Below are 14,068 nucleotides of genomic sequence, written 5' to 3'. Positions count from 1 at the left end.
GTAACTGTACTGTCTGCCTTCATGTTGCAAAGCGCTGCAAAAACTGTTGGTGCTATATAAATAAAAAATTAATTTGGCACTAACTCTTTACTTGGAGTATCCGAATTTAATCCTAGTCATCAGTCTCTTTTTAATTCCTCTAAACAAAGTTTGGAAGCTTCAGGAATGTGTCAAGAGTTTGTTAGAAGAGTCGATGGTGCAAAGAGGAAGCTTGTTTTCCAATCAAGCCAAAAGGATGTCTTTTCACCACTGGATGAATCTTCTGCTGGATTATCCCATGAGAATTTAGTCAAATATTGCCATGACAGTGGTATATGTGAATCACCAGGAAAACACAACAGAAAGGTGCTTTCCAATTCTATCTACGGTCTCTGTTCCAAGTATGAACAATTAGCAAATGGATTATCCTGGTCACCCAGAGTCTGGATCTGGGGGAGTTGTCCCTTGATTTTTGGCCCAGTATTTTTGGGAAGATATGTTTCTGAGTTGGCAACCCTCTTCTGGTAATCTCCCTTCTTTATTTTGCACAAGGACAAGGTGGTTTTGAGACTACCCTTCCTTTCTATCCAAGGTAGTTTCTGCCTTTCACCTTAACAAGGATATTTTGCTCCAGTCTCTCTGTCTGAATTGTTTTCAACCTTAAAGCTGCAGTCTGGGATCCAACCCAATAAGGGTCTTGCTGCTTTTCCTGCTCTAAATTCATTTGACAAACTATATCTCAGGTTTATGCCATTAGACATAAAGAACCACCTTTTCTTTTAACCTCTTATTCTTCTGGGTTGGTGAGCACTTCTGTCATTGGGCCTCACTTTTGTAGGCCTGTAAAGCTGTGACCTGGTCCCTGTTCATACTTTTTAATTAATACATTTTTATAAGGTTGATATGATGGCATTGTCCAATGATAGTTTTGACTGTAAAGTTGAACAGACAGTGGTGTAATTTTTTCCCTGTGGAGTGAAAACTTGCATATTATTGGATTGCTCCTTTTTTGGTACTGCTTGGTGATGTCCTACTGGTTCTGATCGATTTCAATCAAAAAGCTGTGTCTTTCAATGAATTTAAGGGTTTAGCCACCCAAAAGGAGCTGTGCTCCCAGATGCCTTTTAAGTTCAATTAATAGTTCTTTGCTTTTTTATTTTTCTCCATAGGAGACAAAAAACCCTGGTTGGCCTCAGTTTGGGACAGGGGACACATAAACACTATCCACATCCCTTCCAGCCAGTCACACACTGGTCAGCTGCTCCTTGTATGATAAACTGGGCTCAAAATGCCTCTGTCTTTCACTTTTGCACTTTTGTAAGCATGGTCATTCTTTTGATGGGTCTGCTTCTTACTGCAGTTTTATCATTTTAATGACAAATATCCATAAAATGCAATTAGAAAGGTTTTTGGCCTGCACATCTTTCTGCTGGTATTAGGGTCCATAATTTTTCCTGGCTGCTGCAAATTTGCAAAAATACATTGATGCTGCTGTGTTGCCTATGCTGTTTACCTGTTTTGAAATAAATGAGACCTGGTCATTTTTGTTCTACTTACTGCAGTTTTTTTGCCTCTTTACTGCAAATATGTATAAACATTTTTCATAATTGAACTAGTGGGTCATGCAGAGGTGCTGCTGCAATTATCTCTGCATTATGAAAATGAACAATACATGGGTTATCAATTTATCTGATTTCTCTATTTGTTCATGTAGAGGTCATAACATTGTCTGTTGCAATTCATTTCATTTGCTGCTTATTATCTAGAAACTTTACCTAAAAATTGCACTTGGGAAGGAGATCAACGGGCCTGGTCATCTATTAACCATTTTTTTCTCCTCACATTTATTAAAAAAATTCACTGCTTTTGAAGTAGGTCATTATCATGTACAAAAATATTGTGGCCAGGAAACCGTCACAATTTCTACTCCGGTAAGCCTGAAATGGTGGTGTTCCCTATTTCAGTGATAAAGAAGTCATAACAACCTGTGCTCATGATGAATGGTTTGGGAGTTTATTTAGACAAGAAGAGTTACAAAGTGAAAGTAAAAAGTAAAAATTAGAGTAAAGCGATTAGATGTAAGACCATCCTAAATGTGTAAGAATTTGCAAAACTGCATACATACCATTTGCAAGAATTAGAACATACTGTACATTAATTTTCTGTTATTTTGGAGCAACCTTTCGCCATCCTGGGAGCACATTGGAGGAGATTTACTAAAATTGGAGCACTCAGAATCAGGTGCAGCTGAGTGAGTTAGCCAATCAGCTTCTAACTTCTGCTTGTACATTAAGCTTTGACAATGAAACATGGAAGCTGATTGGTTTTTATGCAGAGCTGCACCTGATTTTCAACTCTTCAGTTTTAGTAAATCTCCCCCAAAGCTTGAAATGCCTCCCTGTACAATATTACGAGACTGAATGACTGCACAGAAAGATCTAATGTAACAACAAAGCAAGGACTGAAAAGTAAAAGTCATAATAGTTATTTCAAAAGTTATAATGTGTGTGACTTGTTCTTGTGACAGCATATAGCCTCTCATTTGTGGGAAACATGATTTCATATATTATAACAAACGGGGCTTTTTGTAACAGTTACCAATTTTTGGCCCACATATTGAGATGATAGCCCATTTGTTGCTAGCATATTGTCATGGTTTCTTGTTTGATACCTGCATATTGTAAAAACTAACCATTTGTTGCCCCTATACTTGATTACCCATTTGTTTCCCACATATTGCAGCAATTGTACATTTTGCCTGCATATACAGTATATGAATGTATATTTTCCTGATTGCCTATTTGTGGCTTAGCAATACTGTCACAGTTGGCCTTTTGTTTCCAGTGTATTGTAGGAATTGCCATTTGTTGTTCGTGTATTGTAAAGATTGCCTGTTTGTTGACCCTGTATTGTTTGTTGACCCTGTATTGTTGCTCCTGTTATGCTCATATATTGTCATGATTGTCAATTTATTTCCTGCATATTATGAGGACTGTTCATTTGTTACTTACATATTGTCACAACTGACCATTTGATGCCCATGAATTATCATAATTGTATATATGTTACCCATGTATTGTTATAATTGAATGTTTGTTGCCCATATGTTGTCACAAATGCCAGTTGGTTGCTTGCATATTGTCATGATTGGTAGTTGTTGCTCTGCTACTGCAACAATTGCCAGTTTGTTTCTGGTTTATTGCAGGCCTACTATCAATCTTGCTATTATAGCCATGGCTTGTAATGCATGTAATTCACTGCTATTAAATGTCCTGAAGGAAAAATCATACATTTTGTGGCAAAATTATGTTGTCTAAATCACTCCATTCATCCCTGGTTGACAACATCAATAAAAATGTGATATATAGCAGCTTGGAAGTCCTGAGAAGTGGAAGTTAAATATTTATTTCACCTTCTTTCTGTTAACTATCGTGACACTTATATTATTTAAGTGTCTGTCTTTAGGCGTTTGAGGCAATTTGTTCTAGTGCCAGGCTGACTTAAAACAGTGTGACTTTTATTTAATGCACACTTGGCATCAAAAATGAATACAAAAGATAAAATAAAATACAGAGTAAAATATAACAAAAGTTGTAGATTATGGAAAAAGAAATAAGCTTTGGAGAAATGTCTAATCTCTTGTCTGTTCTATGACAAGTGTTTCAGTCTCGGCAAGGAAGACAACAGGTGTATCAAGGCTTTGCAGGCCTTACCAGGAGACAAATATGTCAGTGCGTGTCAGCTGTATAATGTCTTGATGTATGAGTGTGAGTGAATGTATGTATGTGTCTCTCTATCTCTAAGACACATCTTATATATGTTTTACCAGACCAACCCACTAAACAGTTATTTCCTAATTCAGTGTGAGCTAAATAAGTAAAACCCTTATTTGTGCTTCTTCTAAACATATACTCTTAGTGTCCATATATGTAAACCTTCTACACTATACTTAGTATGACGTTATTTGAAAACCTCTTAGAAGACAGAAATATATGATACTGTCATCTGATATAATGGCTTCACATATCTTTAGAAAGGATAATGGTCACATAAATGCATAGATATAACCAACAATAATTGATACTAAACTTATCACACACTATTCCTAACTAATAATTTGATTATATGAAATAATTATCCAACTAACTATATAATGGATTAGACATGATTTTCTTTATAAAAGACATATCCTTTCTTTGTTCTACTACGTATCAATATCTTTTTACATTCCAATTGCTATTCTTAAAACTAAGCTTATGACCTGCTGACCTCTTAGACATGAATATACCATGGTTCATCTTTAACACCTGTTTTTCAAGCTTCATTCACACGCTGAGTTAAAATTACTTCTAAATGACTTTTGCTGTCATTTTGAAAGATATGAGACGTCTGTTTTATGGTGAATAATTTCTACAATATTCCCCCTAAATATAATTTATCATATAATATTATATATACATTCATACTTCATTCATGGCCCAACTATACACGCTTGGAATCAGTTGTTCCAGATGCACCATTTTCTATAACCAGGTCAGTTAGGTCAGAGGTAACCTTCCTTCTAATAATACCTGACAGGATTTTTTCACCTTCTTTCATTTGTTTCTTAATCAATTTGTAAAATTGTTTCATTCTAATCATAATACAGATTTGAAATAAAATACATAAAACCATAATAATAAATATAATAATTAATGGGTGTAATAATATATTTCCAACAGCTGCTGTTACTGAAGTTTTTCCCCACATTGATACAGTATTTTTAAATTTTGACCACCATGAACGACCTGAAAATTCAGACCAATCATGTTCTATCTCTAGTAGATTTCCTTGTTCATGCTTAAATATTATTTCTGCTTTCTGAAGTTCTTCAGACAAAGCAATTAATAATCCCTTATCCTTTTGTATGATCTCTGCCCATTCTTTCCATGGAAACTCATCTACTTGAGATATGTTATATTGTATAGGTAGAACACTCACATTTTTCATAAGTATATTAGTTAAATTTACTCTAATTTCATTTAAACTAATTCCTGTAAGATCTCCTTCTATACAATACAAGCCTCGACTCAGGATATCTGTATGTGTGCAGGATAGAAAGAAAGCTTTCACTGTTTCAGTGTCTGTCATGACTTGAAAACAGACTTTCCTCTTTCCTACAACAGTGACTAGGTCAAGTGAAGTTTTTACTTTTTCTATTCTTGCTGTACATAATGAATGATTATGAAAACAAGAGTGAAAAATACTTTTGTCCTGATTAGGCAAACATATTACTTTTGATTGAAAATGTAAACAAGAAGATAAATCTAATTGTTCTGGTTCAGATGTATTAGTATTCAAAGCAAAATCTACAAATTGTAATTGATAATATAACAACTGGGTATTACTAACTGGCAATCCTAAGACTGTAACTGGAACTAACATTTGTTCTTTCCCAGCAATGGGAATCATTGAGGTACCAAAGCATTCATGTTGATTACATCCTACCCATTTATTTACCCATAAATCTGTATGATTTTTTGCAAATACATATTCATTAGGTAAACTTTGCAAAAGACTTAGAGGAGTTATGCCACTTTGGAATGCTTGTGCAATTATTTTAAAATTGGTAGAATACTCTGTCTGTATTTCTAGACATGTTCTGGCTATGTGGGAATGTTGTTCTCTGTCCATTAAATTCAAAGTAACATCTTGTAAGTGGACTACAGCTGGGCCTATAACCGTAGCTGTCTTCATTAACATATTTTCTAATATTTGATTTACATTTCTTTGAACTTTAATACTTTTACTACCCACTAAGCCCGCTGTTTCCAGATCAGACTGTAATGTATTAATATCCATACTATTGGTAAGACTTCCAATAGTACCAACTCCACCTAAAATTCCTTCTACGATACCTCGTTTATTCCTATTGTTATTTTTATTATTAGCTCCAAACCATTTATCCATACCCAATTCCATATTAATTAAGTATTCTTGACATTGAGGATACTTTGATGAAATTTTCCATTCAGAAACATTAAATTTCCAAAGTATAATCACAAAATGTCCTTCTCTTAAGAGATGTCTGGGTTGGAAATGATTAATTTGAAATGGACTAGAAGGAATAAATTTTTCATCAGTACACTTAATGTTCTTAGGAGATGAAATTATAACATTTGCAGTATCACATTTCATTGGATTATTTTCTAATGATATGCAACATTCATATATGCCTCTGTCATTAAGATTTGGACTATTGTGTTGATAAATAAAGTTATTGTTAGTCCAATCTACATTTCCAAGATTACTCTTACGAATTATATTAGTAGAGCTATGGAAAAGACTACCCAAAAATTCACCATTTCTTTTCCAAGTTAATAGGGAATTTTGAGGTAAATATATTTGTGTAGTACATATCAAATTTAAATCATCCTTTCCTTCAATAATTTTAACAGCTTGAGGGGATACTTTTATATCTGGAATAATCAAGTCTACAATTGAAATAGTCACTCTCACATTAACGTGAGCTGAACCTCTTGTTATTTGAAAATCCCATACTCTAATTACATCTCCTTCTTCATCTCCTGTAATCTTTAAGTGTTCAGGATCCATAAACTGTAAATAATATTGGGTCAAAAACCAAATATCTGTTTTGGATCCTCCTACAGAAGAAGAACCTACTCTATCTCCAGTTACATCGCCAGTCCAAATTGTAGACTCATTTCCTTTTAAAACTATGGACCAGAATCCCATCTCAGTTAAATTACATTCATATGTACCAGTTTTATTATTATGTACATATGATCCTTGCATTTTTGTAAACTTTGTTTTAGATTCTATTCTAGCTTGTATTTCAATAGAGTTACTATGAAGAAAATAAAACTGCATACAGCAAGTAGCTCCATGACCTATACAAGCAAGTCCATACAAGTCTACGGCTGTGTCAATGTCACTATATCTTGGAAAATGTCTCTTGTTTCTGGATAAAGGCAATTCTCTTTTATGCAGGGTCTCAGACTTGTTCTTCTCTGCTGGGCTGGAAAAAGTCATATACGTTTTTAGGAATAAAAATGTCATTAATGAGAAAAGGAGTCCTGTGATGACGAATTTTCTCCTTTTAATGTTCTTTCTTTCTTTCCACTTTTCTGATGTTGTCAGTATTTCTTTTTGGAGTTTGATGTTCCTCCATATTTGATTATCAGATGTCATTTCTGCAAAAGAAATGCAGTATCATTATCTTGGCATAAACAGCTTGCATTGATCAGTGTGAACCCATATTTTTTGTTGTCTCCGTGCATTTTTAACAGAATTGAGAGGTCTTTGGACTTGTATCATTACACCACGTGTGTCCAAAATTTCAAAAGGACCTTCCCAATTACTTTGCCACGGCCCACTTTTTCTAAATGTTTTAATCATGACTTGTCCACCTTTCTCAAATTTTGAGGAGTGTGGAGGGATCATTTTCTGCATGTGAGTAGCTGCATGTGGCAAAATGGCATTTAGATTGTCTTGCAACATCTGTAACCATTTGGTTTTCTCAATTGCTTCTTTCTGCGGAGTTGACAAAAAACACGGTTCATGTGGAAAAACAAGCGGCATTTTTCTACCTGTCATCAGTTCAAATGGACTGTATTGTGTAGATGAAGATGTTGTACTTCTGATACTCATCAGAACAAAAGGCACGGCATCTACCCATGTATGTCCTTTGTCTAACAACATTTTAGCAATTCTGGATTTGATAGTCCTGTTCATTCTTTCCACAATACCTGCAGATTGCGGATGGTATGGAACATGAAATCTTTGCTGGATTCCCAAAATTTTACACATTGCCTGCATTACTTTACCTGTGAAATGAGTTCCACGATCTGAACTGATATCAATTGGGATCCCCCAAGTAGGAAAAACATGATTAATTAACATTCTTGCAGTTGTTAGTGCATCGTCTGTGCGTACAGGTAAAATCTCAACCCATTTTGAGAAAACATCAACAATTATGAGCGCATATTTGAAACCATTTTTTCCTGTTGGTAATGGTCCTATATAGTCAAGTTGTAATGTGGACCATGGACCATTAGCTGGAGGAGTTCTTTGTAAAGGAGGTTTCTGTCCTTTTGGCCTGGGGTTCACTTGAGCACAGATAAGACAAGATTGAATTACATTGTCTGCAGTCTCATCCATTTTTTCCCAGAAAAATTTCTCTTTGAGAATCTCTAACAATCTCTGCTTACCTACATGGCCTAAACTTTCATGATTGTATTTTGTGAACTCCACTTGTAAATGTTTTGGTATGACAGGACGCAGAACCCCGTTACAGTCATGAAACAAAATCTTGTTTTCAAAAACAAAGGAAGATTCTGTATCAACCTGAGAAGCAGAAAGGGACGGGTCCTTTTTCTGTTCTTCTGCAAATGAGGGGATCTGTGTATCTGTTTTTCTGACTGTGTTTACTGAAACTACTTCAGATGGAGTCTCTGACTGTTCATTAACAGCTGCTTCTTTTGCTAATGTGTCAGCTATCATATTTCCTATGCTCAGTTCATCATTGTCTTTCCTATGCGCTGGTACTTTAACAATTGCATAGGCACAAGGGTTTATCCCTGCTAGTGCAAAAATTGACTCTAGTATCTCTCTGTGTGCTAAAGCTTTGTTTGAAGCATCTACAAAACCTCGTCTTTTCCAAATAGGAAGATAATCAGTAAGAGAACGCACAACATATGAACTGTCACTATAAATCACTAGTGGACCTTGATTCTCTTCTTTGTCTACAGTTAACACTGTCTCAATGGCTATCAGTTCTGCTTTTTGTGCTGAAAAGTGTCCTGGAAGTCTGTGTTGTATGGCATATCCTCTCTGTGGAAACCAGATTGCATAACCTGAAAAATACTCCCCTGAGACACAATAACGTGAACCATCCACAAACACAGGTTCATCAGTCTTCTCTGCTTCTCTGCGAAACAGAGGAGAGTGAGTGTCTTGGACTTCACATGAACACTCATGTTCTGATCCATTATATTCCATCAATTGAGGGAGTACATATTTGGCATTATGTTCAACCTGGATCTGTTTGGGTGATAAAGCCAACAACCATTGTGAAAATCTTTGATTGGAAACACCTGGGATGTTTTTTTCAAGGAGAAATTTCAGGGTGGAATGAGGTGTTTGTAAGATAATTTTGTTGAATCCTACAATGTGCTCAGTTGCTTTTACTGCATAGTGAACTCCTACCAATTGTTTAACACATGTGTCAAAACCTTTCTCAACAGGTGTTAAAAGCCTAGAGAAATATGCTAGGATCCTCCAATTTCCTCCTTGTAGCTGAAGCAACACCGAAGAAATAGCAGTTTCAGATGTATGCACCTGCAAAGCAAACGGTGCTTGCTTTTCTACTGTAGTTAGGGCTGGTGCTGTCTGCAAATCTTTTTTCAAAGATTCAAAGGCCTTTTGCTGAACTTCTGTCCAAGGACCAAAACCATTTTCCTCATTATTCTTTAGAAGTTCATACAGAGGTTTTGCTTTATCAGCAAATGACTCAATGAACTCTCTAGAAAAATTCACTAATCCTAGGAATTGTCTTAGTGCTTTGAATGTTGTTGGTACAGGAAGTGCAGCAATAGCATTAACCCTTTCTTGCAAAGGTTGGCGTTTACCTGGACTGATCTGAATGCCGAGAAACTTGACCTCGCTTTTCATGAGCTGAACCTTACGAGTATTCAGCTTGAGACCTGCATCTTGCAACAGATCAAACAATTCTGCCAAAAGGGTTAAATGTTCTTGGTCATTTTCTGTTGATAACAAGATATCGTCCACATATTGTAGGATACAATCTGGCCTAGAAAATTTGGATAGGACTTCCGCTAAAGCTTGATGAAATACGCTAGGACTCAAATGGAGGCCTTGCGGAAGACGATTAAAGGTATACTGAGAATTTGCAAAGGAGAAGGCAAATTTATATTGACAGCTTTTAGATAAAGAGATTGAGAAAAATCCATTTGCAATGTCAATCACAGAGAACACTTTTGCTTTTGCATCAATTCGGGACATTATATCTGGTGTATCTGCCACTATTGGAGCGCAGCTTGGGGTATATTTATTCAGCATTCTGAGATCTACCAGAAGCCTGAATGATTTAGGGTCATCACGTTTAGGTACTACCCATAATGGATTGTTTGTTACAGAATTTGTTTTTCTGATAATACCTTGTTGCAGAAGCTCCTGTATGACTATTGATACTGGTTCAATAGATTCTGGTGGCAATTTGTATTGCTTCTGTGGGGGCGGATCCTTGCCTTGCACGTCTACTTCTATGTCTTTAAATAGACCGGCCTCATTTTTGCCTTGGCTCCAAAGATTTTTGTATGATTTGACCAATTGTTCTAATTGTTGATTGTCACCACTATCTGGCCATTTATGGTCTGCAGCAAGCACTTCTGTTAAACAGATGCTGCCGACCTCACAGTAATCTGCTGGGTCAATTACCACAGGCTTACGATTAATGGAACCTTTCCATACAATGCCATTACCAAGGTCAATTATCCAACCTCTGCGTTGAAGGATATCTGTCCCAATGATATTCTCTGCACCTTGACAATACCAAATATCAATCTCAGTATCCAAATAATCAGGGATTTCAAATGAAACATTTTTACACATTGAAGCTTTCGAATTACCTGATCCGTTAAATCCAACAACTGTACATACTGTTGCATCTGTCAAAAGAGGTAATCTTACACCAGTAATAGAAATTTCGGCACCTGTATCAATTAGAAACTTGAGCTTTTGTCCATTCAATTTTGCTTTAATGTAAGGGCGTCCACATTTATCTAGACATATTGGTGTTACATATTCTAGATGATGAGATTTTATTTCCTTTTTATTGTCTAGTCATGGAGTAGGCAATAATGGAGCTGAATTAACAGTGGTTGACTGCAAGTTCTTTTCAGTCAAACCGCTGCTGACCGATAACTCTCTGATTTGTTTTATCAGAGGAGCATAGGGAGAAGAAGATTGAGTTTCCTTCTGACTAGGAGGAGCAGATGGTTCAAGAGAAATAAGTCCATTTTCTTTACCTAAATTTCTTGAATCCTTTATCTGCATATCCTTTAAGAATTTTTTACACTTCCATTTTAAATGTCCAGGCTTTTGACAGTAGTAACAAGTTATTGGCTCTCTCTGTCTCACCTGCTTGTATCTGTCACTTTTACTAAGAGCAGTCATTCCTGTCTTAGCTGTAGTTTGACCGTTCCTATTTAAAGTGTCATTTTGAACTAGAGCTATCTTAGACTTGAGATAGTTCTGTTTCATTTGTCTTCTGATTTTATCAATGAATGAACAAGCATCTGTAATCGAAGTTTTATCTTGCACAATGGCCAAAGAAGTTGGATCAAGATATTTAAATTTTTTTACAAATGCTTTTATCATACCTGTATCGTTTTCATCATCTACGCCCAAGACCATTTTGTATGCCTTTGTGAATTTAATTTTAAATTCATAAGGGTCTTCTCTAACTGAAGTCTGTAATGAGTCTAGTACTTCTAAAGAAGGTACTTCCTCACCTGTGGTACATAACAACAATTGTCGTAATCTGTCTGATGCGTCACTATGTATCTCCTGTCCGTCATCGTCAATAACAGGTGATTGCACAAGTCGTCTAGCAAAATGAGCTGGGATCCAAAGATAATAGATACGGTTACGCTGTTCGTCAGTCAAGTGATAACGATCTGTATAAGACTCGAAGATGTCCGCATTATAAAAGGCATCGACCTTTGAGTCATACGCTGGAATATCTTTTAAAATTTTAATTAATTGATCATGAATTTGTAACTTTAATTTAGCTGCACGGTCTAGTAGTTTTTTCTTTCTAACTTCGGCTTCGTCATTTGCGTCATCTTCCCCCATTTCAGGAATGCAGGAAGCTTGAGGCTTTGACTTTGTAGAATCAGTCTTTTTACCACCTTTTGTTAATACAGCAACCTCCTTTCTGTCATTCTGCAGTCTTAACAAAAGATTTGTTTTAGAATCAATTTGCTCCTCAAGATTTTCTATGTAGTTACAAAGTATGTCACAATTTGGACAATTAAGAGGATCTTGAGACAAATGTTCATGCATTTCTGTGTTCTGTACAGTGCTACATTCTGTCTGCTTTAGTGTAGAAACACTTTTAGCAGGTAAGTCAATATTCAAAATCATTTTGTTGAATATTCTTACCAACTTTAAGATATTAGATATCTTCTTATGCTGTTTGTTTACAGTAAATCTAGATTTATCTATCTGAACATTGGCCTGTAAACATTCCTTGTACATGTACTGCCATAATTTACCATCATCAGGATATAAAGAAACATCCTTAAACTCTAACTTGCTTTCTATAGCTAGTTTATCAATAAATTCCATAACTTTTACTCACCGTAATCAGATGATTTTCTTTTTTGCAGCCGGTGGCTCCGTCACTGGACCTCTCGTCAACGTCTGACGAAACACAAACGCCTTCACTTCTAGGTTCTTTGCACCGTGTTTTTCCAAGACTTGATCAGTCTGTGCTTTCACCCCCTCTATCAAGGAATGAAAAACCCGGAAAAACTGTGGCGGAGGCTGGCTTAGCCAAATGTTAAATATCGTGACACTTATATTATTTAAGTGTCTGTCTTTAGGCGTTTGAGGCAATTTGTTCTAGTGCCAGGCTGACTTAAAACAGTGTGACTTTTATTTAATGCACACTTGGCATCAAAAATGAATACAAAAGATAAAATAAAATACAGAGTAAAATATAACAAAAGTTGTAGATTATGGAAAAAGAAATAAGCTTTGGAGAAATGTCTAATCTCTTGTCTGTTCTATGACAAGTGTTTCAGTCTCGGCAAGGAAGACAACAGGTGTATCAAGGCTTTGCAGGCCTTACCAGGAGACAAATATGTCAGTGCGTGTCAGCTGTATAATGTCTTGATGTATGAGTGTGAGTGAATGTATGTATGTGTCTCTCTATCTCTAAGACACATCTTATATATGTTTTACCAGACCAACCCACTAAACAGTTATTTCCTAATTCAGTGTGAGCTAAATAAGTAAAACCCTTATTTGTGCTTCTTCTAAACATATACTCTTAGTGTCCATATATGTAAACCTTCTACACTATACTTAGTATGACGTTATTTGAAAACCTCTTAGAAGACAGAAATATATGATACTGTCATCTGATATAATGGCTTCACATATCTTTAGAAAGGATAATGGTCACATAAATGCATAGATATAACCAACAATAATTGATACTAAACTTATCACACACTATTCCTAACTAATAATTTGATTATATGAAATAATTATCCAACTAACTATATAATGGATTAGACATGATTTTCTTTATAAAAGACATATCCTTTCTTTGTTCTACTACGTATCAATATCTTTTTACATTCCAATTGCTATTCTTAAAACTAAGCTTATGACCTGCTGACCTCTTAGACATGAATATACCATGGTTCATCTTTAACACCTGTTTTTCAAGCTTCATTCACACGCTGAGTTAAAATTACTTCTAAATGACTTTTGCTGTCATTTTGAAAGATATGAGACGTCTGTTTTATGGTGAATAATTTCTACACTTTCCTAAATATTAGCGTGGTAATTCTGCAAATAACACACTTCTTGTCCCTTTTTGGCAATGCTTATGAGCCTATGGAAGCAATCATGATTGTCACACAAGAAAGATAAGATTGTGCTTTCTTTTAAGGTCACAGGTAGTGACAAGGGCACTGCTTTTGTGGTAAGATTAACATACATTTTCCATACTTTTGGAAAAAACAATACCACACATTTTGGACTCACAGGAATGGTCAGGAGGTGCAAATGAGCTCTAGCAACCTAGATTGTCTTCAATACCCAGGTGTTTCAGGTGGCACATACAGCAGACCATAGAAATGAATAGATGTATGCACTTGTACTCAGGTATACATCATTACTTTCTTCACAAGCAGTAAACTTTCAAATTCAAGAAATAAGTCATATGCACAGGCACTTGTAAATGCTGATGCAAGAAGCACTGACATTTACTAGAGTACATGTACGTACAGCCATTCAGTTTGTTAGTAAGCTGTACATGCCACCCGTGACT

The 14,068-nt window shown here is 35.7% G+C and overlaps 1 protein-coding gene across 1 annotated transcript; it reads right to left on the bottom strand.

The window, feature by feature from the left end:
• Window positions 1–3,475: 3,475 nt before the first annotated feature.
• Window positions 3,476–13,552, bottom strand: LOC149472208 (uncharacterized). The gene is made up of 2 exons (XM_089692247.1): window positions 12,365–13,552; window positions 3,476–7,172 (listed from the first exon to the last, which is right to left on the bottom strand). Exon 2 carries the CDS (start codon window positions 7,168–7,170, stop codon window positions 4,462–4,464), a length of 2,709 nt encoding a protein of 902 aa, XP_089548373.1. The 5' UTR covers window positions 7,171–7,172; window positions 12,365–13,552; the 3' UTR covers window positions 3,476–4,461.
• Window positions 13,553–14,068: the final 516 nt, after the last annotated feature.

The sequence above is a fragment of the Staurois parvus genome, unplaced genomic scaffold (genome assembly GCF_062004578.1).
Source record: "Staurois parvus isolate SC_StPar_1 unplaced genomic scaffold, SC_StPar_1.0 ptg000022l, whole genome shotgun sequence".
Lineage (NCBI taxonomy): Eukaryota > Metazoa > Chordata > Amphibia > Anura > Ranidae > Staurois > Staurois parvus.
Note: the sequence above shows the minus strand (reverse complement) of the source record. Positions and strands in the feature narration are given on the sequence as shown.

What these genes read in the sequence shown, in the direction of transcription:
- LOC149472208 (XM_089692247.1), bottom strand. Translation starts at nt 7,170, where the DNA reads ATGACATCTGATAATCAAATATGGAGGAACATCAAACTCCAAAAAGAA.